This window comes from Tursiops truncatus, chromosome 20 (assembly GCF_011762595.2).
Source record: "Tursiops truncatus isolate mTurTru1 chromosome 20, mTurTru1.mat.Y, whole genome shotgun sequence".
NCBI classification, from domain to species: Eukaryota; Metazoa; Chordata; class Mammalia; order Artiodactyla; family Delphinidae; genus Tursiops; species Tursiops truncatus.
This window is the reverse complement of record NC_047053.1, coordinates 53,325,405-53,346,518: the sequence shown is the minus strand read 5'-3', so window position 1 is coordinate 53,346,518 and position 21,114 is coordinate 53,325,405. Positions and strand designations below refer to the sequence as shown.

General features: G+C 47.8%; 1 protein-coding gene across 9 annotated transcripts in view; it reads right to left on the bottom strand.

Moving 5' to 3' along the window:
* The window catches only part of SLC39A11 (solute carrier family 39 member 11), a 414,544-nt gene that overhangs the window by 122,871 nt on the left and 270,559 nt on the right, over nt 1-21,114 (bottom strand). For all 9 annotated transcript variants that reach the window (XM_073797950.1, XM_073797955.1, XM_073797948.1 and 6 more), the window contains one exon: nt 13,555-13,725. In XM_073797950.1, the coding sequence (XP_073654051.1) occupies nt 13,555-13,725 (171 nt within the window). The remainder of the gene's footprint in view (nt 1-13,554; nt 13,726-21,114) is intronic.

Below are 21,114 nucleotides of genomic sequence, written 5' to 3'. Positions count from 1 at the left end.
AGATACATTAGCTAAGATGAGGGCACACTGGAATAGGGTGGGTCCCTCATCCAACATGACTGGTGCCCTTATAAAACAGACACTTATAGCGGGAAGACAAACGTGACAAGACACGGCCATCTACAAGGCAAGGAGAGAACCTGGAAGGGACCCTTCCCTCGCAGCCTCAGAGGAACCACCCTGCTGACTCCTTGATGTTGGATTTCCAGCCTCCGGAGCTCTGAGGCAATAAAGTTCTGTTCTTTAAGGCCCTCAGTTTCCGGTACTTTGTTAAGCAGCCCTAGGAGACTAATACAGAAGGAGAGGAACACATGGCCCTGGGGGCCCTCTCAACTAAAATCGTTACCTCTGAGACATGAAGAAGCTTTATCTGTGCCTTAAACGCGCCAGGGGGGAAGGGAGCATTTAAGTGCCACTCCTGGATGTGGCCCCCTTCAAGTCTTCAGCCTGCTGACGCAATAGCGTACAGCAGGTGTGAACTTCTGTGGCTTCGACAAAGAGTCCCTTGAGGATGGCCGTGAGGATTTTTTTTTTTTTCTTTATTAGGAGCACCAGAGTTCAGAGGAAGATATCTAGGTTTATTGATTACCACCGTCTGAAACATGCAAATGATTCAAAGATGGAGAATGGAAAAGGGCATATGCTGCTGCTGTGAAGTCTCCAAAAAGAACATCTCACCCCCACGGAAAGAGAAAAGTTGGGACAATAAATGAAAACTCCAAAGTCAAGAGCCAAGTTGTGTAACAGCGGGCGGGGGGCGGGGGCGGTCCTGGGGTCCACACATCTGATAAGAAATCAGGATTAAAATCGTTGCTTAATTCCGTCTGTATCAGAAAGTGCTCACTGATAACAAAAAAGGATGCAAAACTCAACGCCCTGTTTGTCAACTCAGGTACTAACTCAGCTGTGCCTTGGATAACACATCAATTTGTTAAAAACGCACAGAGCAGAAGCAGCTACTTCTCTTCTTCCAGTCGTCAGAGCAAAACTCCTTTCCTCTTCTGTCCAGCAACCCGAAGGAAAACAAGGGAATTTGTGGCTCGGTTTCCTTGACAACCTTATCTTCACTCCCGGCACTGTCTCCCGTCTCTAAGCAACAGGGTACTCTTCAGAATTACCAGGAGGTAAAACCCAGCACTTATCCGGAGCCTTTGAGGACCAAGCAAATCAGAGCAGAGCAACTGGTCCCTTACAGGGCAGGGGCCCAGGAGCATGGAAAGGTGAACGGGCCCAAATGTCCTCCCCAGACCCTATGCACACCCCAGCATTCCCCCCCACCTCGAGCCCTTGGCGCTTGGAATTCCACGTCTCCACCCTCCTCCCCTGGTTTATGCCTCTGTCCTCTGCAGGGGTCAGTGACTCAGTTCATCAGCTGGCTTCCCCCCTCACACGCCCCACGGCCGACAGAAAAGCCCTACGTGGCCCGTGTGTGAAGGAGAGGCTGACCCCGGAGCACAGGGCACAAAAAGGAAAGCTAAGATGCCACGGTGACTTTTCATAAACAAACGGCTCGGCTGGAGAAAAGTGTTTGATTAAAAGAGAAGGGTGGGGCTTCCCTGGTGGCGCAGTGGTTGAGAGCCCGCCTGCCGATGCAGGGGACACGGGTTCATGCCCCGGTCCGGGAGGATCCCACATGCCGCGGAGCGGCTGGGTCCGTGAGCCATGGCTGCTGAGCCTGTGCGTCCAGAGCCTGTGCTCCGCAACGGGAGAGGCCACAACAGTGAGAGGTCTGCATACGGCCAAAAAAAAAAAAAAGAGAGAAGGGTGGCTGGGTTGACATTTAAGAAGACTTTGTTCGCACCTGAAAACAGGATTCAGAGATTTTGATTTCTTCCCTGGCACCATGAACCCACCTCTTCCCTAGCATCTCTGCGCCAGGGTTTCTGAGAATATAGAGAGAGGAGCAAGTGAACAAAATCTCTGGAAGTGAAAGCTCTGAACTTTAATGACAGCAAGAGAAGAGAGCTGATGAGTGCAAAGCGCAGAAGTTGAGAGGGAATGAGATTTGGAAGGCAAAGGTGCCGGCAAACGGCGCTTTCCACTGCCATGTCCAACAATCAGGATCACTGCTGTTTACCTGGTACCTTTATGTCTCAGGGAGGCTCATTTCCACGACCATAGTTCGTTCTTATATCACCCGTGAACTAGGGGGTGGGGTGAGAATTATTCACCTTCCTTCCTTCACCTTGGAAAGCTGTCAAACGTAACGATCACACTGTTATTTTCAAAATGAGATGAAAACTAGAGACTCTGATTCCTAACTCTTACTTATCCGTGGTTTGGCTCGTCTAAACTGCTATAATGCAAAAGCAATTTCCAAGTTTTCTTGTCCCCAGGAGCTGTGAGTTATTTTCTGATTAATGTTTTTCGGGAGTCCATTAACATGACAGATCTGTTTGAGATTCCTGTCTTTGTTCGTTCTCCTTTGAGTGGAATTATTAAGTAGACAAGCCTGATTTCACCGTCAAGCCCTCATCTGAGTTCCATTTCCAATAGCTGCTTTGTCGGGGGTGGAGCTGAAACCTCGAGCAGGGGCTGCAAAGATCAACTGATTAGGGACACTTCCAGGGTTAGGAAAAATACCAAGTAGTGGGAGGAGAAGATTAGGGGCTGGGGGAGTGACTGTGCTGAGTAATTTGTAGGACACGGGGGCATGGCAAGCATTGGCACAAGGTCCGGGGCAACAGGAAATGGGATCAAATATATACTCACAATAGCTACCAACCAGGGCAAGGGCGGGCAGAGTCACCGCTGATTAGGGCGAGACCTTGAATGAGGATGTGGTGCTGCCCCTTCAGGCAGGTAATACCCAAAAAACACAGACCACGGGGTTGGCTAGTCTCTAAAGAGTTGGGCCTCTGAAGATGGGTGGTTGGAAACGGCTTGAAAATCTAGTCTCTAAAGAGTTGGGCTTCTGAAGATGGGTGATTTGAAACGGCTTGAAAATCTAGGTGTTGGAGGGAGCTCGGCTTCATGGAAAGCCCCCGAGGGGCTTCACACAGACTGAACTGGCAACCTTTATGCTGTCAGGAGCCATGCATCTTCTCCTCTCTGCACCCAAATCCCCAGGCTGAGTGCACCACCTCTGAAGTGGTTTCCACGTCACCAAGAAGATGTGAGCCCAAAGCAACGGACGTTGTTAAGTGAAGTCACATCTGTGCTGAGCGGGGAGTTCGAATGGCAATTACCTCCCTGAAAAGGGAGACAAACAAACGAGAGCAGGGATGGACCACGAAGTACATTTAGGTGTCATTTCACTCGCTGTCATTTCACTCGCTGTACTTAATCAGAGAAAGGAAAAGAAAATGGAAGGTTGATTTCAGGATTCATCCTTGGTTAACTGTTATTTGCAGAACACAGTAACATTTTAATTATTTTCAACGCCACATCATAACAGCTATCAAGGGAGTACAGACAAAATGGAATAAACAGGGACTTATTAAATACATAATTAACGTGCACTAAAATTAGCATATATGAATATGAATGAGCTGAGGCCATTATAAAGTACGCACCTCAAATGTTATCAATTGATTAAGCTGCACCTCGGATGTCATCGATTGATTAAACTTGTTACCTGCTACAGCTTCTGAACAAATGAGGTCACTCAACAGGGGAGAGACAGACTCGTCAGAAGATGACACGGTTCCCTGGAGGGTTCTCAGGCTAGCGCGAAGGGGCTGGGTATTTTTATAAACCAAAATTTTAGAAACGCACCATTCTCTTTACAGGGGAAGCAAGGACAAATCAAGCTCTTGTCAAAGATCATCGCAAAGCCAGCGGGGACTCTGGAATTGTTAGGTAGCAACACAATCATACCTTCCATTACTGAGGATGGCGGCAGACGGCACGGGGCTGCTGTCCTGGTGGGTTTTCCAGGAGCAGGAAAGGGTCTGAAGGTATTTCTCACGCAGCCTTGGGCTTGGAAGGAGCCGCCCAACCGAACAGAGCAGAAGTGATAAAATTCTGGCAGAAAAGGTGACTGCTGACAGTAAGGTGATCTGCCCCGCAGCCACGGAGGCGGGTCAGCGCTGTGCCTGTGTATTACCTCCCAGTTACCTCGTTAACTAGGAAGAAAGAGACCAGCCTGATGTCCAGCCAGCCAGTGGCTTCGAGCCTTCCTGCCCGCCGGTGTGCAGGGCCTCTTCTCATCCCCTCTACTGTGGATGCAAACACTGCCAATTGGTCCTACAACGTCTGGGCTCAATCACAACTCTTTAAACAGTAAATATGACTTTCTATGCACCATCTTCAAAGTCTTCGATGTTCGCTGAAGCAAAAGAAAGATCACACCTTTGCACTGAGAGCTCGTCTTGATTCTGCTGACCTCCTGTGAGAATCGATTCATCCTGCACTGTATTATAATATGTGTGTATAAACTTTCTCCTGTTGGATTGCAAACTCTTTCAAAGTAAGGACCGCCTTGCATTCTTTTTTGTACCTCTGGGAGCACCTACATCTGTGCCATCCAAAGTGGCAGCTACTGTGGGACTTCCCTGGTGGTCCAGTGGGTATGACTCCACGCTCCCAGTGCAGGGAGCCTGGGTTCGATCCCTGGCCAGGGAACTAGATCCCACATGCATGTCGCGACTAAGAGTTCACGTGCCTCAAGTAAGAAGTCCTATAGATCCCGCATGCCACAACTAAGACCGGTGCAGCCAAAATAAATAAGTAAATATTAAAAAAAAAAACAAAGTGGCAGCTACTAGCCCTGTGTGGCTACAAGACACTTGGAATTTGGCTAGTATGATGGAGAAAATAAATAATTTAATTTTAATTAATTTGTTTAAATTTGAAAACGGAAGAAGTATAAAATCTTTTTGCAGTAGGGCGACATTTTACTTGAATCACCCAGAAAATGATGTGCCAGAAGTGTAAAATACACACTGGATTTCAAAGACTTTATGAAAAAGAACAACGTAAAATAATCTCGATTTTAAAAATAATGATTCTATGTTGACATGATCATATTTTGGCTAATTTAGGGTAAATAAAATATAGTTTAAAAACCAATTTCACCTGATTTTTTTTTTTTTTTTTTTGCGGTACGCGGGCCTCTCACTGCCGTGGCCTCTCCCGTTGAGGAGCACAGGCTCCGGACGCGCAGGCTCAGCGGCCATGGCTCACGGGCCCAGCCGCTCCGCGGCATGTGGGATCTTCCCGGTCCGGGGCACGAACCCGTGTCCCCTGCTTCGGCAGGTGGACCCTCAACCACTGCGCCACCAGGGAAGCCCCCTCACCTGATTTTTTAAATGTTTTTTTTAACATGGCTCCTCTAAGGTTGAAAATGACATACGTAGCTTGCATGTACTTCTATTGGACAAGGGGGATCCCGGTGCTCCATATATAGAACGTATCCAGAAAGTACTGCTGCTGATTGATTATAAACATGACTTCCTCACCTCTCATCTGGTGCCCATTACAACCAGAGAAGAGCATTTTTCAGGCCACGTATCTGGGTTAGATATATAATCTGTGACCAGGAAAGAGAACACAGAAGACTAGTGACAATGGAATAAAATCACTTGTGCCAATTAATAACCTACCTCCTTCTGAAATGGGTTAAAAGTGCAGAACAACAACAGGTTGTAAAGTGAGAGAAGAATTCAGAGAATCAGACCGGAAGAATACATTTCATTCTTATCTCAGCCGCAAATGGGCCTCTGGGCTTCTTGACAGCAGAGGGTGAAGAAAAAGGTATACACACGAAATTACAAGTATCGTTTCAACAAGGGAGACAAAGCTTTTCCAGGTGGTGCATTCTGAAATAACTATTTAAGAGAACTGGGTGATGAACTGGGCAATGTCCCCAGCAAAAATGTGACCATAAATGCCACGATGATTTTCATGTGACAGTTAATGTCCTTTCTTCAAACTCCAGGATGAGTCAGGAGTGGCTGTTCTGTGAGGGGCTAAGCTGACACAGACCAATGATGTCGCCCTGCTCGGGGGATGGGTGTGTGTCTCTGTCAGACAACACATCACGCCCAGAGGAGAGCGTGACTAGCTGACCTGGGAGCAGCCCCCCATTGCCCCCGGACACTGGACATGACACAAGCCTGCAGCACGATTCCCCTGCACAAGCCGCCCTCACCCTGTGCCATCCCCACAAAACCAGATCAGAACCAAAGGGAACAAGAATGACGGTGCCACAGGGATGACCCTGTGCCACCCTTAATTCATTAAAACAATAAATATATAACTTGCAAGTTTTGATCGCTAAGTATTTTATTCATAACGTATTTTTGACACACCCCATGACTGAGAAAAACCATCTCAGGAAACAAAATGTCTTCCCTAAATAAAACTCGTCCCAAGGCAAGCTTGGGTAGGCTCTGAATAATTGGTGAAGTTACATTCCCATGTGGTCCATCCAACAGCAGCGCCAGCCAGCAGAACTCTCTGTGATCGTGGAATTGTTCTCTGTCTGCTGTCCAATATGGCGGCCATAGCTGCATACGGCTCTCCAGCACTGGACATGTGGGCAAAGTACAACTGAGGGTCTAGATTCTGCATTTTCTTTAATTCTGATCAATAAAGAATAGAACATTTGGTGGCTCCAGGATTCAAGCCCGGGCCTTTCTGATTCTAAACCCTGTGTTTGTCCACATGGCTAGTAGCTGGCATTGTGGGCAGTGCACCTCCAAAAGGGCTTCACGCAAACCATGTTCCAGCCAAGATCTTCCTGGCCATAGTAGAAAGACAACTGGAGGTGACTGGATTGAGTCCTGATACAAAAATAGGTTCAAATTCTCTTGCTTTAACTTTTTTCTTCAAGTTACATAACAGGTAGAAGGAGGATATAACCTAGGAGATGTGGAAATGGGTCTCAATTTCAAACCCTCATCCTTGTGCAGCCTTAGAATGTAGCCTTCCTGATCTGAAGGTCAGAGAGTAGGGCACAGGCATCTGTGTGTCTGCTGGCCTTGGGGCCAGAGTTGATGGTGAATCTAAAAGTCGCCTAGTCGCTTTCCAGGGATCACGCGGGGATCCGAGAGCTGCGATTTCACTCTCTGGGTGTCTCTGCCGCCAATTGTCACGCTCAAACCCAACAGACTGATTTGGGAGCGTGCTACGAGTTTCTGCTACGGCACACGCCCAGGAGCACAATATGCCAAGCAGAATGTCACCCCACACAGGAGCCTGCGCTAATTATAATGTCAGGCTCCCCACTGAGAATCGGATAATTACAGGAGAACATTACAGTGTTTCCAAACTCCTGGAGTAAACGCATCTTCACATGTCACCTCCTGGAGGCGAAAAGCAAAGTGATCTGAGATGGTCCCACTCGAGACCACCGAGACCAGAACTGAACGATCTTTGGGGAGCAAAGGGAAGCCAAAAGTAGGTGGGAGGAGGGGCGTGGGGACCCGGAGGAGGTGGAGGGAGATTAACGTTGTTCGGGCCCTACTGTGTCCCGGGCATCGTGATCTGCGCTACATGGCAGGCAACACGGGGAGCGGCCTCGCTTGTGGTCATGCTGTCACCTCACTGAATACTGAACAGCAAGATAGACGTTATCTCCGTTTTACAGCTGGGAAAACTGAGACTCCCATAATCTTACCTAGGGACACCCAGCTAGTAGAGCTGGTGGCTGCAGGGTCCAAGCCCTGGCCTTTCTGACTCTAAATCCTGTGCTCGGCCCCTCCCTCCACGTCTCCTTCCTTGACGTGGTTGAAGCGGTGACCGTCTGCCTGGGAGTCCCGACCGTCCTCGCTTGACGGCGGTGGTGGTGGGTGTGTCGGGGGCTACACCGTGTTCACCCCGCACACATATGTGCAGGGAGCCCACAGCGGCAGGTGCCCTGGCGGGGATGCGGCTTCCGCTCCAGGCTTCCTCCGCCCACATCTCCTTGCTGAGATGAGCCTGCGGCATCAGGAGTGACCATCACGGATGCTAACACCTGGCGTGGCAAGCTCCAAACAGTGAGACGCACTTGCTGAACTCTTCTGCAATCACGGCTGAAAAGCTCCGTGATCCACCGGAAGGAACGCAACGGAGCTCCCTACGGCAACAGGCAGACTGGCGGCGGCATACAGAGACGAGCATGAATCACGGTCTACCGGGACCTGCGGTGTGACCGTGAGCTCGGTCTTTGACCTCTCTGGGTCTCGGCTGCTAAACTGTAAACCAGGGGTGCAAATACTAAATCATGTACGTGGAGCACTTGACGTCTGGAGCTTCGAAAGGCCCCAGGGAACGGTGGCCTCCGGTGTCATCAGGGCATCGTATTCCTGCCAGTGATTTGTGGTTTCGAGTGGGGCTCAGCGTACTCACTGACTGAGCCTGGGTGTCTGGCTGCACAAAAGGTCCCTCCAGTTTCTGGGAGCAGAGCAATGCGAAGCAGAGGCTGCTGCATCCGGGTTTTCGCTGGAAAGTTCCATGGCTATCAGTAGAATTTTCTATTCACTCTTTGCCCCAGGAAAGTGAAGACTCAGTAAGTTCTCCTTTTGAGCTGTTGGCTCCTTTCCACACACGCTCAGTGCAGCCTTGTCAAAGCCACAGCATGTGGAGACCACGGCAGGATGAAGCAAGTGCCCGGGCTCAGGCCACCAACAACCCCTGGAACCTGGGAGTGTCACCTTTTCCTGGCAAAGGAGACTCTGCAGATGTGATTACTCCAATTACCTGGGTGGGGCCCACACTGCAGTCACAGGGTCTTTATAAGAAGGAGGCAGGGGGAGATAAGATACAGAAAAGGATGCAGTGTGACCACGGAGGCTGATATATATATATAACTAAATCACTTTGCTAGACAGCAGGAATCAACGCAACACGTAGGAACTTCCCTGGTGGTGCAGTCGCTAAGAATCTGCCAGCCAGTGCAGAGGACACAGGTTCGATCCCTGGTCCGGGAAGATCCCACATGCTGCGGAGCAACTAAGCTTGTGAGCCACAACTACTGAGCCTGCGCTCTAGAGCCCGCATGCCACAACTACTGAGCCCGTGTGCCACAACTACTGAAGCCCACACGCCTAGAGCCCGTGCTCCACAACAAGAGAAGCCACCACAATGAGAAGCCCGTGTTCCCCAACGAAGAGTAGTCCCCGCTCGCCCCAACTAGAGAAAGCCCAAGTGCAGCAATGAAGACTCAACGCAGCCAAAAATAAAATTAATTAATCAATTATTTGAAAAGGCACTGTAAATCAACCATAATTCAATAATAAAAATAAAATAAAAACAAAAAGCATTTTTATCTGATCACATGAATCATATTCATGATAGAAAGTTTGAGTTATAAATCTCACAAGACACGAAGGAAATAAAAATCAGCCGTAATCCTGTAACTCCATAAGCCCAAGAATAACCAACCACTGTTAACATATGAGTGTATAAATCTGTGGGGTTTTGTTCCCTCAAACAAAATCGCTTCTGAGGAGAACGTCAAGCGTTCCATTTAAAGCCATGAAATGGGTCCTATTAGCCGTCAGGAGGACAAGCCAAACAATTAAAATCAACTGTCCTGCTGCTCTAGAGACACAGGCAGTGGCCTCCAGCTCTCTCTGCATCACAGGCACAACCAGCAAAGCAAACTTGACCCCTGGCTCTGATGAGAGGAAAATATAAAGTGTGCGATTTACCCAGCCTCTTTTTCTATGGACTTTTATGAGTCATGTCAAACAGCAAGCAAAGTCCAGCGTATCCCAGAGACCCACAGAAGTTAAATGCGTCCCTTAGCCCACCTGGCGGCCAAGGTGGATAGGAAACTGAGACACCTGACTCCCCTCCTAGAAAGGAGGCCAGGTCCCCGAATGCACCAGCCATCCCGGAGCCCGAATATATAATGTGCTTCAGTATGAACTGTAACATGGGTTCCAGAAACAAGACAGCACAGGCCTTCTTGCAAGAAGCTCCATGTATGGGGGAAACAGATACATTCAAGTAACTGCATTCAGAGTGATAACTATCACGACAGAGGGAGACACAGGATACAGGGAGGTGTCACCCAGGAAGGAGTGATGAACACTGTGAACTAAATGAAATTAACAATGTACTACTTGTCTTCTTTTTCACCGAATCATCCAATGCCATAGCTGGAAGGAACCACAGGGATAATTAACACACACGCCTCCCCCCCCCCTCCACCAACCCCACCAAATTTTCCAATGGAGCAGTGCTTAAATGAGGTAAGTTCTAGAATCCCTTTAAGCTCTAAATTTAAGGTTCTCATGTACAAAGACCATAAGCTACTCATGAAAAGAGATTAGTGGGAACTCGATGGCTGGTTGATTTTTAATTCCACTGTGACACAGAAAGGAAGCCTGTTTTCCGAAAGCCCGGAAATCCCTGGAAGGCTCCGAGCCCAGGAGTCTGTATGATGTGGCAGGAGAAGCCCGTTAAGAGACAGTGTGCTCCCAAGGCTACAGAGTGGGGTTGCTTTCACAGAAAACATGCCGTTTCCTTGGGAGATCATTTTCCAAAGGACTCAGCTTCCCGGGCCGAGCCATAGAAGGAACGTTTGGTGAAGGCGGAAGCCCCCCCCATCCTCGGGAGCCTTTGCACCCACCACTCGCCGCTGAGCAGGGCTCACGTCTGCCGGCCTCCATCAGGCATCACCCTTTCCTCCTGAAACATTTCAAGTCCTTGCATGGCTGGACAGTTTGTTTCTCTAAAGCAGGGGTTCCTTCCTGCTCTGGAGCCGTGGGTGGACTTCGTGAGATCTGTGAATACCCCAAACTGCCTGGTAACTGGTTTGCGTGCAACCTTCTCTTACGAGAGGGTCCACAGCTCTTAGCAGATTCCTGGGGGGACTGTGAACCACAGAAGTTTCAGGACTCATTTATCCTTGCACACGTGTCTAAAATATGAAGCCAAGCGCCTTGGGTGTGCGCTCATGTCTGCATGTGGGTCCTCGCGCTCCAGAAACCTCTGGGAGACAGCACACGCGCTAATAAGATTTCCTTTTAACTCCTACGTTAAAAAAAAGGTTTTTTTAAACAAAATGTCATCCCCAGGACATACAAAACTGAACCCGCCAAGACAAAAAAACTTCAAAAAAATCAATTATCCATTTAGTTGCTGTGAAAATCTACCTTTAAACCCAGAGACTCGGGGAACATCAAAGCTCTAGTTAAATTTTTAATAAACCATGAAGGCTAGCGCTAAAGAAGAGACCTTTTCAAAGATAAGTTGGCGACAGACAAGCTCTTGAAACGGTTCTCATCAAAAGGCACGAAGCTGTCAGAAGGCAACGGTGGGCGAGTGAACTTCCCTTTAGACTGAAGTTAGAAGCTTGAGACTCTGGGACTGAGCCCCGGGGGGCCTTCAGAAACACATCTGTTTGTATTTAGATCTTTATTCTTTTTCAGCTGGTTAAAGAAGGAGTCTTAAATGGCAGAAAGACAGCCACTAACTATTATGACTGAAAAGACGGCCTAAGTAACTTCTCTTCTCGAACGATTAGCATTTAACAGGTTGAAAGTGACTGTGGAGGCTTTGGAGCTGTGCCCTCTGCAGAGACCCTGGTCTCTCCATGAGCTCTTTAACATACTGGGGGTGAGTATGACCAGATCCTTCCACCCAGGCAAATCCACTTTGGTCAGACTTGTGTGCTGGGGTCCCACGTAAGACATCATCTCAAGACATACTGAATAGCAAGCTCTCAGAAAACAACCAAAATAGTTGACTCAGAACCCAAAGGGAAAAAGCCAAGAGAAAAATGAGAGGGAAACAGATGCTGACAAAAACTGGCAGCAAATTGGCCTATACGATCCTATGATAGAAATTCCTAAGATCAGGATAGAAATAAGAGAGGAAAAGGCTTCTCATCTAGAGGAAGATCCGAGCTGAGTGATTAGACAAGATGTTCTGAGAGATTTCATATGTACACTGCAACAGACAACATATTGATATTTTCATTCCTTAAAGATGACCAAAAGAAGTCTTCACTGCACAAGCAAAAGGCTATCAAGGCACACACGAGGGAAAAAACTCGGTTTGGCCGTGGCCTTCGCTTCCACAGTATTGAAGCCAGAAGATACCAGAGCAACATCTATAAGAGCTACAAGGAGAAATAGGTGCCTCTAAAAAGCTATGCCTAGTCCAGTCTTTGCTCCTGTACTGGGGTCACAGGTTGACATTATGAACTCTGCAAGGACTCAGATAATATATCACCTGGGGCTGCTCCCTGAGCAAGGCTGTCACTCAGACTTGAGCTCCAAAACTATGAACGATGGATCGGAATGTTTAAGAACACAAGACTGAAGGAGTCAGGAGTAGTATTAACGCTAATAACAGCTACCACTTTTCAAATGCTCAAATGGCCCAGGTACTGTATAGACTGTATATATATATAAAATCTTCTTTAATTATCAAAATTGGTATAGTTCACTTTGTAAATAATACCCCAGTTATCTCAGTAGTAGCAGTATCCCCACTTCATAGATGAGCACACCAAGGTTCAGAGAGCTCACGTCATTTGTCAAGATACACTAGTTAGTCAAGTAGTAGAGCTGGAATTCCGCAATGTAACCCAAGGAGATCCTCAGGGTTTCTCAATTTGTTTTTTTAATAATATCTTTATTCTTTTTTTACGCTTATCTGTCTTTTCTAGTTACTCCATATAAAACATATTATTTTTGAAACAGAACACCAATCGATTAAAATAAATCCAAAGACACAAAACAAATTACTCCAAAATGTTAAAAAGGAAAGGATTGGTAATGTAATAGGGAAGAACCTTTGTATTCTGTTACAAATTCACCACTAAAGGGATGTGGCCTATAAGCTCAAATTATATGTAATGGCCCATCTCTGGGAACCCTGCCTCCCAGGTAATGGGCATGAAAATACCTTTGTTTAGCTCAGAGGAGACATCCTGACCAGGCCCACCTGTGAATGGCTGCAGGGAGGAAGAAATTAACACATCCCCTCCGGAGTCTGACCGGAACCAGGAAATGTCTGACTTTACTCCCTCCCCTTTTAGTATAAAAGAAGCCTGAATTCTAACTCAGGCAAGATGGTTCTTTGGGACACGAGTCCACCATCCTCTCGGTCTGCTGGCTTTCCAAATAAAGTCGCTATCCCTCACCCCAACAACTCATCTCTCGATTTATTGACCTGTCACGCGGTGAGCAGTACGAGCTTGGACTCGGTAACGGTGACGACATCTCAGAAAGATGTCCCCGTGAAGAAAGCAGGTAAGGCAAACATCAGTGTACGACTGTATTGAATCCAATACTTTTAAAAAGGATTAAGAAGAACCAGAGACACTCTGTGTTTACGAGAGGTGCAAGCCACAGCGATCAGGCAACAGCTATGAACTTATGCCCAAACGACGTGGTATCAAATATGCGAAGAAAGGAACTCATAGGTGGAAACTGGAGTGAAACTGTCTGTGGTAACTGGGACCAGAAGTTTTAACACGCAGTGATCAATCCAGAGCCGGTAACCCAAAAAATAAACTCAGGAAAGCTTTGCACTCCCTCCCCCAGGCCCCCTCAAGGAAGGACCAGCCTCATGATTGCCCAAGCCCCTTTTCCAGCCAGCCAGCTGAGCTAGCAGAGTCACTTCACCCTCAGACCCCTGGCTGGACCGCTCGGGGCAAGACCTCACCTGGGATGTTGTGTATGGTGATGGCCAAGATGAGGAGCACGATCCTCCTCCAGCTGCTGCCGCCGGGCGGCACCGGGCTCCCTTGAGACGGCACGGGGGCAGCTGGGCCCTCTGGAAGGTCGGCGGTCACTGCCTTCTTCCGCTGATAGGCCTCGCCATTCTCACTCTTGTCTGAGCAAAAAAGAGAGGGATGGAAAGAGAGAGTAGTTTGAAAACGGGCACGTCAGTACTTGGACAAGCAGCAGCTGGAGGAAGCTTTCAGGGCTGGAAAATGGTCTATTTCCTAACTCCCTGAGGGCCCGTGTGTGCTTCTGCCTGGTCCTCCCCGCCTGCATTCATTCACTTACTCGTTCATTCATCAATCAGTCCTTGAACAGACATTCAGTGCCCAATGTACGGGTACTAAAAAGGGTAAAAAGATATATGCTTATGTAGAGCTGAGTCACTTTTTTTTTGTTTTGTTTTGTTTTGTTTTTGCGGTACGCGGGCCTCTCACTGCTGTGGCCTCTCCCGTTGCGGAGCACAGGCTCCGGACGCGCAGGCTCAGCGGCCACAGCTCACGGGCACAGCCGCTCCGCGGCATGTGGGATCCTCCCGGACCGGGGCATGAACCCATGTCCCCTGCATCGGCAGGTGGACTCCCAACCACTGCGCCACCAGGGAAGCCCTGAGTCACTTTGTTATACGGCAGAAACTAGCACACCACTGTAAAGCAAGTACACTCCAAGAAAGATGTTAGAAAAAAATGAGAAAAATTTGAATAATATGTTGCTAAATGGAAAAATTATAATATAGAATAAATATAAATAAAATTTATAAATAAAAATAAATAAAATTATAAATAAAGATAAAATTATAATATAGAACGTGATAGCACAATTTTGTTTAAATTTATGTGTATGTACCGAAAACAGATTGAAAATATAAATGTCAAATAGTAAGCCACGGTTATCTCTGAGTACAGGACTTATCAATGAAAAAAAAAAAGAAAAAGGGCAAAGAGATGAAAATGGGGCATCCTAACACTGCCTGTTTAAGAGAAGCAGGACTGAGCACAGATTCTGGAACTAGGCTGCCTGGCTCACTTCCTGACTTAGCCGCTCATCAGCCGTGTGGTGCGGAACAAGCTATTTAACCTCTCTGTGCCTTAGTTTCTTGATTTATAAAATGGGGTAAGAACAGAACCTATGCCACAAGGGTTTTGTGAGAATTTAATGAGAGGCTGCGCCAAAGTGCTCAGACCATACAAAGTGCTTATGTGTGGACTGTGGCTGCCGTCACACGTCCCCCCCCTCCTGCAGGAGGTGACCCTGCTCGACAGGTCACACTGACTCAGGGGGAACCAACTCGGATGCCAGGCTCAGCCAATCAGATTCTCTCCCCAGGGATGGGGGACGGGAATGGGGAAGGACCACGTGACCCCCAGAGTGGGCTCTGCATCCGAGAGGTCATGTGATGTAGCCACGACGTACGTGCACGAATGGGAGGAGGGGGCAGCCGGACAGAGAGACAGAAGGTAACAGATGTACAGAGACAAGCAGAGATGGGAAACCACGCAGCCAGAGACAGAGAGACAGACAGAAAGAAATACAGACAAATGGCAGCCTCATGGGCCGACTAAGGTACCCAGCCCTTGGGTTTCATGAGCTCACCTTCCTTGTAAAAGTGCCCCTGTGGGGGGAAGGGGGTGAGGGATAAACTGGAAGTATGGGATTAACAGATGCACACTACCAGATACAAAACAGATAAACAAGGATTTACTGTAGAGCGCAGGGAACTATATTCAATGTCTTGGAATAAACTGTAATGGAAAAGAATCTGGCAAAAAGGATATACAAGTATGTATAACTGAATCACTTTGCTGTACATCTGAAACTAACACAAAATTGTAATCAACTATACTTCAATTAAAATAAAATAAAGTTCCCCTTTGGGTATATATTTGAAAAGTGTCATTTCTTAGGGCCAGATTATGCCAAACACCCACGGTCTCTTGGGTTATTTGCTAATCCCTAATGGAGGCAAACTGCCTGGATCTGAAACACAGGACCGAGACTGAGGCAGGGAACCCAGGCTGCGGTTCACAGCAAAGGAAGGATCTTTCAGACAGGCTTCCTGCAAGAGGAAGGGAAACACCTGGGGACACAGATGGAGACAAGCGTCCCTCCATCACCTGAACCTGCAGAGCCTGACCCAGATCACCAGAGCCTGTCTTTGGGACATCCACCACAGGACAGGGCAACCCTACAGCCCAGTGTTGGCTTTGCTACCCCGGGGGATTACTAGTGGCCCCTTTCACTCCCCAAAGTGTCCTGGATTGAAAGATAAATTTTATGGCTCCCCAGGTTGGGGGAAACAGCAGAAGCCTGACTGAGGCTCTGCTCAGATGGGGTCCAGCCGACTTGAAGGGTAGGAGGGAACTCTCCGTGGTAACTACTTCCCTTCTCTAGGGACAAATTTTTCACAAGCAAAATAATTCTCATCTCTAAGCTGAAAATTGCAGAAAATTTTTCCCAAAGTCAAATTAAGAAACTTTGAGGATTCCTTTACACCTGAGCCTGGGCATCTGGTGCGGCCTCTCCTTACTCCTGGAAGTAAAGCAAGAAAAGGGCAGTTATCTCTCACCCCCTCAGGAGCTTCAAGACCAGGGTCTCACTCTATAAACTGGATCAGATCTTTGATTCCCTTTCCGGATGAGCCTATCTTAGTGGAATACGGTTTGTATGCCAAAAACATGAAAAGAAAACACCACTTCTTTTGAAAAGCCATTATGTGTTTGTTGATTCAAACCAAGCCAGTGCAGGCTGAACAGTAAGAGAGAGCCAGCGAGCAGGTAGACTCACTCCTCCCCAGCTGGTTCTCTTAGAAACAGCTGGATCTCAGACCCACTGGGGAGAGGGGGCCTTTTATCGATCCTCTGAAATGCCAGGGTCGTCAGCCCTCCAGGGGTCAGTAGGCACAACTCACGACACCGGCCTCTGGAGGATGCAGCTGTCTCAGGGGATAGCAACAACTCCTCCTAGACAATATTTGCACGAGCGGAAGCTATTCACCTTGTGGCATCTACACTGTGTGTGTGTGTGTGTGTGTGTGTGTGTGTGTGTGTGTGTACACGCGTGTGATTACCGCTGGGTACCATCTTTCTTGCCTCAGATATCAGACCGTCTTTGTGTGTGTATGCATAGGTGTGTGTTTCTGTGCACACACGGGTGTTTTTATATCGTTGACAACACCTGATGACTCGGGCTGCAGAGGCTGGTCATGGAACTGAACAAAACATGTGGGATTTCAAGCCCACAGACACTAAAGGCACAAGCAAACAGGCCCAAGTGTCGTGTAGGAAGGAAGCCGACTCGTGATGGAGGGAGCTCAGCTGTCTCCTGGACCAGTCAGTGGACACCACGGATTCCCTGGACCTCCTCTGCACACGCGGCCCTGACCTGGATGCTCTCCAGTGGGCATTGATAGGAACAAGAAAAACACACCTCCTCCCTTTGGGATTTTATAATTTAAGAGAGGACAGACAGGGAAGACGTGAATACATTCCTGTAAATCTAAGGGACAGAAATTCACACTCTCTAACAAGCGTGGGAGGCTAGACTGATTTCTGTCAGTGTCACAAAAGGATGCGACTCTGAATTTCCTACAAATAACGCACAGAGAACAACGGAGATGATGGGCGCCCCGTCAGCAAATTCCAGCACCAACCACGCGTTTAATAGGAACATCGAGAGGCATAGAGAGCTATTAACCGGGACGAGGATGCACGCCTCGCCTTGGGGTCCCGAGGTGTGAAAACTGATGTCACTGCCTCTCCTAGTGGGAAATGGGAGGGTATGAACGCCTGATGCACCTGAGAAAGTTAACTACGCCACCGTTTGGTAACAGCCACGAATGAGTCTGCAACGAGGACAAACAGTCCAAATAAATCACTACAGAGAGTCCGGATGCATCGCCAGCAATGAATCCCCTTGTCTCTCCCAGAAGGCTGCTTAAACCATTGCACACCATCCAGTAAAATGTCAGCGCCGTGGACAAAGGGACGCTTAAAGGAGGCCTGGCGTGGGGTTAGGGGTGTTGCCAGAGTGATAAGCACCCGTGAGATTTCCTGGGAGGGGAAACGTCTGGGCATTTTTCGAGTAGGATTTGGCAAAGAGGAAGGACATTTTAGGGAAGGAACACCCGATGTCGGGTTCAGAAATGAAAAACGTCATCAGCGACATCCGGGAAGGGGTGATGCCAAGAACTTATTCTCAATTGACCCTCGATCCTTACAAAAGCCCCATGAAGTGGAGACCACCCCCTTTAACACACAAGGAACCTGAAGAACAGAGAGGTGGAGGAACTGGTCCCAGGTCACACAGCCGGTCCAAGATGGATGCAGGAGTCAAGCTGGGTCCTCTGCCTCCAGAAGCCACTTCTTCACCTGGGCCCCGTGGTTGACCAGGGGTGGGGGGTGGAGTGGTGACCTGCCCCTTTGCTCGCCAAAAAGGGTCACGAGCGAGTCTCTGCAGTGACATTTAGGAGGGTGAAACCCCAGAGGTTTAGCTCAGAGAGAGTCCGGTGAGCTTGCACCACACGACACCAGAAAAGGCAGAAAAGGCTCAGAGGGAACCTCGTATCTGTAATCAATCACGCCTGCTCGTAGACAAACCTGAAAACGTTTCAGGCAAAGCTGTTTCTTAACCCATCAGACCTACTGTTTTAAGTGTGAAGCAGCTGTTAAGCAGGAAGTATTCATTAACACCAAGCACTCGACACAGGGTTACAATCCTTTCGGGAAGGTGGAAAGGAAAGACTTCAAGGTTGCCCATCGTCAAAAAACATTTTAAAAAAGTTTAAACTCAAGCGTCTGTGAATCCACAGAAAGAAGGGGCCCAGTGCTGGGGTTCGGCCTACCGCCCCCCACTTCATCCTTCCGGGAGAGGCACCCCATCGCTAAGTTTGAGAAAGAGAACCACAGGAGAACAGACAGACCAATCCAAAGCTCACTTTTCCCGCTGAATCACCGGGTCACCTTATTGGACACCTTTTGTTCCCTGCGCTCTTCCCCCTCAAACAAGGGATTCTTGTACCAACATGTTATATTGCACAGCAAAAACAGAGCCAGGTCTGGTGGGCACAAGCCGGGGAAGGGGCGGGGAGGGGATAAGCCTCCACCCCTTGAAGTGAAAGGCCTTGATGTCTTTAGATCATAGGCTGTAAACCATTTGGGATCAGCGATGCTTTTGAAAGTACGGTGGAGCTTACACTCCTCCCTCCAGCAAAAAAAAAAATACACAGACGATTTAAAAATAATGTTTGAATCCTTATGGATTTCAAGGTCGTCAGACTGAGCGCATCTTGCTAGATAAATGCCACGGTAACCTTCGTTTCATAACCCGGGGGCGTCTCAGCAGGAACACAGGATGTTTGCTGTCCCTGTGCTGATGTAACCGGCCAAATCTAATAGGCCCAGTGATGGAAGCTCAGGCCTCCAGTGAATAACGGCAACGCTAATTAACAGATCACCAGCCACAAGAGCTTTAAAAATGTCCCCAAGGTATCACTGGAGATGATCTGGTTGAATTAGCACAAACAGGCAAATCCTCGTCTGCTAAACACAGAAAGCTTCAAATCCCTGGAAAAACTCCTTCTTTCTAAACCCCTGCTATAAAACCTAAAATGAAGAGCGATATATATTATTCACTATGCAGTCTACACACACAAAATCCAAAGGCTGATCAAAAGCAGGGGGACAGGAGGATCCATTCACTTACATTTCCTTCCCCTTCCTGCTTGTTTTCCAGAGAATCAGAATAACTTGGGGAGAAGAAATTCAATTACCAACATGAGTGTGGCAATGTTTGCTGAGAAATTGGGTTCTGTTTCCTCCATCAGCTGTGGGATTGGCACAACTTCCGTTATATAATGAAGGCTGAATTTGAAACACTGAACGTGAAGCAGCTACTCAACATGGGTTACATCAACCTTGGCACGTAGAGAAAGCAAGGCCCATGGAGGCCCTTCTTAGCAGCCACGTGGAACTTCAAGGAAGAGCCAGCGTGGTTCTCCCCATCTTGGCAGAAGCTGCCTCAGCTTGGAGACATTCAAAACTACAGCCTGTTTCTGTCTCTAAGCCTATCCATAATTCTCATATATTTATATTTTTGTAAAGCTGTAAATATAACTACGTGAAAGACCATTCCCCAAAGAGAGTCACCAATATCCCCGATACACTGACTGTCACTTGTTCCTACCCCTCGTCCAGTATGTGCACGTTGATGTTTCGCACATTTGCGGCCAGTGCACGTGGTAGAGAGAACAGATGCTGGAGCCCACGGGCTGCTGTGGGATCATATGGCTCTGTCAACCATGGGACTGTGGCTCTGTCAATCATTAGCCATAAAGGCTTTAGGCAAATGCCGTATCTGAGTCTCAGTGCCCTTAGAGTAAAATGGGTTTCATAGCCGTATCTACTTAGGAAGGCTGTTACGAGGACTAAAATATATGTAAAGCACTTGGCACAGAACCTGGCACCTGAAAAGTACAATTCACATTAGCTATCGCAATTGATTATACATACTGTTTTTTTGGGTACACTTCCTTCGAATTTTATTTTTTCCTCATACATTTTATTTTATTTTATTTTTTCTTTTTTGGCCGCACCACATGGCTTGTGGGATCTTAGTTCCCCGACCAGGGATCGCACCCGGGTCCACAGCAGTGAAAGCCCAAGTCTTAACCGCTGGACCGCCAGGGAATTCCCTGATTATACATCTTAATATACAGTTTCATATTCCATTTGTTTCTTTTAAAACTACAGAAATATTTTCCAAATTTCTTAGCCTCTGGGACTCTAGCTTTTAATGGCTCGAAGGCATAGTTGCTTAGTTCCAAGCCAATCATTTGCAAAACCATTTCTTTTTTATTCAAGCCTGAGCGGTCGCTCTTTCTTTTCCAGATGCTAAAAGATACAGTGCTTCTCTCTTGCCACATGGGGGCGTACTCTTCTGCTCCCTCCCACCCAGGATGGGCACCCACCCACCCAGGGCAAGTACCGCTTGACTTCACGAACCAGTTCTCTGTTTTACGGCTTCATGATTCATACATACCGCTGGAACATGTAAAAGGGCTGACCTATCCCAGGAGACAGAGCTTGGCACATGAGGGAAAATTCCTATTGCAATTGGGGGTGGATGGGGAATCTTTGTGCAAAGATCCTTAAATCTTTCAGGTGCTTCCCTGCTTGCTTGTAAGTAACTGCCGGCCAAAAATTGGTTTCCTAATATTGAACTACAGCGGAGCTGTATCACACGTGCGTTTTACAAATGCAAATGCAGATAGATGCATTTGAAAAGAAACAACAGAAAATTCCCTTCTTTGACCCATGGCTCCCCTTCCACCTTCCAGTACTACCTCCTGGAATTCATTTTGGATTCGATCTCACAAGAAAGGAGAGGCGTCAGTGGAAATGGAGAGAAAAACAAAACAAATTCATTCTTGGCTTTTGATGTTGGGGGGTAGGAGGCAAGTCCTGGTGGTTTAAGAAAGAAAAAGGATTTTCAAGGAGGGTGGGGC